The 2,074-nt window shown below is 53.0% G+C and overlaps 1 protein-coding gene across 1 annotated transcript in view; it reads left to right on the top strand.

Annotated features, from left to right (window-relative positions):
* Positions 1–2,074, top strand: part of LOC101566531 (leucine-rich repeat-containing protein 37A3-like) — an 87,093-nt gene that overhangs the window by 6,655 nt on the left and 78,364 nt on the right. Inside the window, exon 3 of the mRNA XM_023714122.1 lies at positions 1,125–1,968. Within this exon, the coding sequence (XP_023569890.1) occupies positions 1,125–1,968 (844 nt within the window). The remainder of the gene's footprint in view (positions 1–1,124; positions 1,969–2,074) is intronic.

The following is a 2,074-nucleotide window of genomic DNA, read 5'->3' as shown; positions in this document are numbered from 1 at the left end:
TTCTGCCTTGCTATGAGGAGGTGGCCCTGCAGGGAGCTGCTATGACCTTTGCTGGAGGCAAGGAGTTGGGCCTGTTGACTGTAGCAAAGGGCTCCCTGCAGCCATGCCAAGCCCATCTGGGCTGGGCCATAGTAAAGATTTCTTCAGCAATGATGTCACAGTGGTGGGCAGTGTGGAATGTACAGGGTTCCCAAGCACTGGCAGCAAGTGGTTATCAGAAAGATTCTAGCAGGTGTTTTGCTACAAGCCTATTGTCCTAGATCTTTGCAGCCCAGCTTTATCCATTATGTTTTTACTGAGCCTCTGGGCTCCAGGGCTCCAAGTGTGGCTGCTACAGCTGCGGGTATTGGTCCTGGTGGCCCCACTTCTAGTTTGGGCTTCGTATCCAGTCCAGCTGAACTCTGAGTCTCTGGGGCCCTACTTTTTGTTTTTTCCTTACAAGTCTGATCTTCCACCAGGATGGCTCCATGCCCTTACTGCCCCTGCAGAGCCAAGTGGATTTGAGTACTTGGGGTCCTCTGAGCCTACCAAGATGTTGCTTCCATCTCAGGAGTCGACTGGAGAGCCATTGCCAGACCCAGATAAGTTTGCTGCTCCCCATCAGGGCCTGCATGAGAAGCTCGCTAGGCCAGAGAAGCTCCCAGAGGTGGTCTCAATGCTAGGTGGGGATGGGAATCAAGCTCTGGCTTTGCTTCGAGCCAAAAGGAAGCTCGAGGCTTTTACCCTGGAGTGGGCAGCAGACCACCAGTCACTTGTGCTTCTTCCACCTCTAGGGAAGAAGAATTTAATAGCATCGCAGTTTGCTTCACCTCTGAATCTGGAGAAGGATCTCTCTCAGCACTGGCACCTTGGGAACGAGGGTTGTGGAAGGTCTTACCAAGTCTGGCAAAGGGTTACAACTCAGCAGCCAAAGCTTTTTGTAATTGATGACCATTCTCCAGGCCCAGTTCACACTCAAGAGCTTCCTGGACATTCTCTAAGCCAGCAGGAGAGCTCAGCTCAGCCTCCAGGCCCCTGGAAGGAGGGTAGTAGTTCTTTGCTATCAGCAAGTAGCATGATGTTTTCACATCTAGGTGCAGGAGCGGTGTTCCCAAATCATCATTCAGTGTTGCCTAAAATCACAGCTACACCTAGGGGTCAGCTTACTGCGACTGCCAAGCCTACTCTGGAGGCAGAATCTTCCGTCACCCAGCAGGAAGACCCTGCTCAACCTAGAGTTCCAACTGAACAAGTTGAACTTTCTCCAATCCAGACTGATCCCCTCTCCCAGCCTGTGGAGACCCCTGAACAATCTGAATCTGTTCCAGCCCAGCAAGGAGTCATAGCGCAGACTCCAGATCTCTCGAAAGAGTTACATTTTGCTGCAACTCAGCAGGGGGCCCAAGGTCTGCCACTAGAGTTCCCCAAGAAGGCCAAACCTCGAATCCCCAAGGAATCATCTCTCTTGCTGCAGCCAGTCTTGACTCAGGTTCCAGCACCTCTTGAAACTGTTGCGCAGCTCTCAGTGGTGTGTGAAATGACAGCACCAGTGCTAGCTGGGGACCCTACTCAGCATCCAGTATTACCCAGTGTCACAGCACAGCTCCTGGTCATGGGGTTTACCACAAGTCCAGAGCCCACTACAGAGGCTGCGCATTCTGTGGCCCCGCGGAAGGCTGAAGCTCGTTCGCTACAGTACTCTGAGGTGATACTTGCACAGCCAGCCCAGGGCTGGGCTCAGCGTCCGCACCCGACTCCTGTCACACTTCAGCCTTTGGATGTGGAACATACTGTCATCTGTCGGCGTTCTGTAAACTATACTCCAGAAAGGGCCTTAACTGTGCAGAGGGAGCCGAATGCGACCAGAGCTGTCAACCTGTGTGAGCTCTGCTCCTGTGACAGTGAGACCCTGTCATGTGTTGGCCGCAGCCCGAGGCTGCTCTGGGTTCCTGTGCTAGAGCCTGGCACCTCCAACGCCTTCATAGCCTTGTAAGTCAGTTCCATCCTTTGTAGTCTGCATTCTGCCTAATGTGGCAGCCTTTTCTTCAAGTTCTTCTTGGGCTGTTCTCATCTCCCCAGTTCACACTGACTGACT

The sequence above is a fragment of the Octodon degus genome, unplaced genomic scaffold, assembly GCF_000260255.1.
Source record: "Octodon degus isolate 3935 unplaced genomic scaffold, OctDeg1.0 scaffold00033, whole genome shotgun sequence".
NCBI classification, from domain to species: Eukaryota; Metazoa; Chordata; class Mammalia; order Rodentia; family Octodontidae; genus Octodon; species Octodon degus.
The sequence above is the reverse complement of the archived record's forward strand: the minus strand, read 5'-3'. Positions and strand labels throughout refer to the sequence as shown.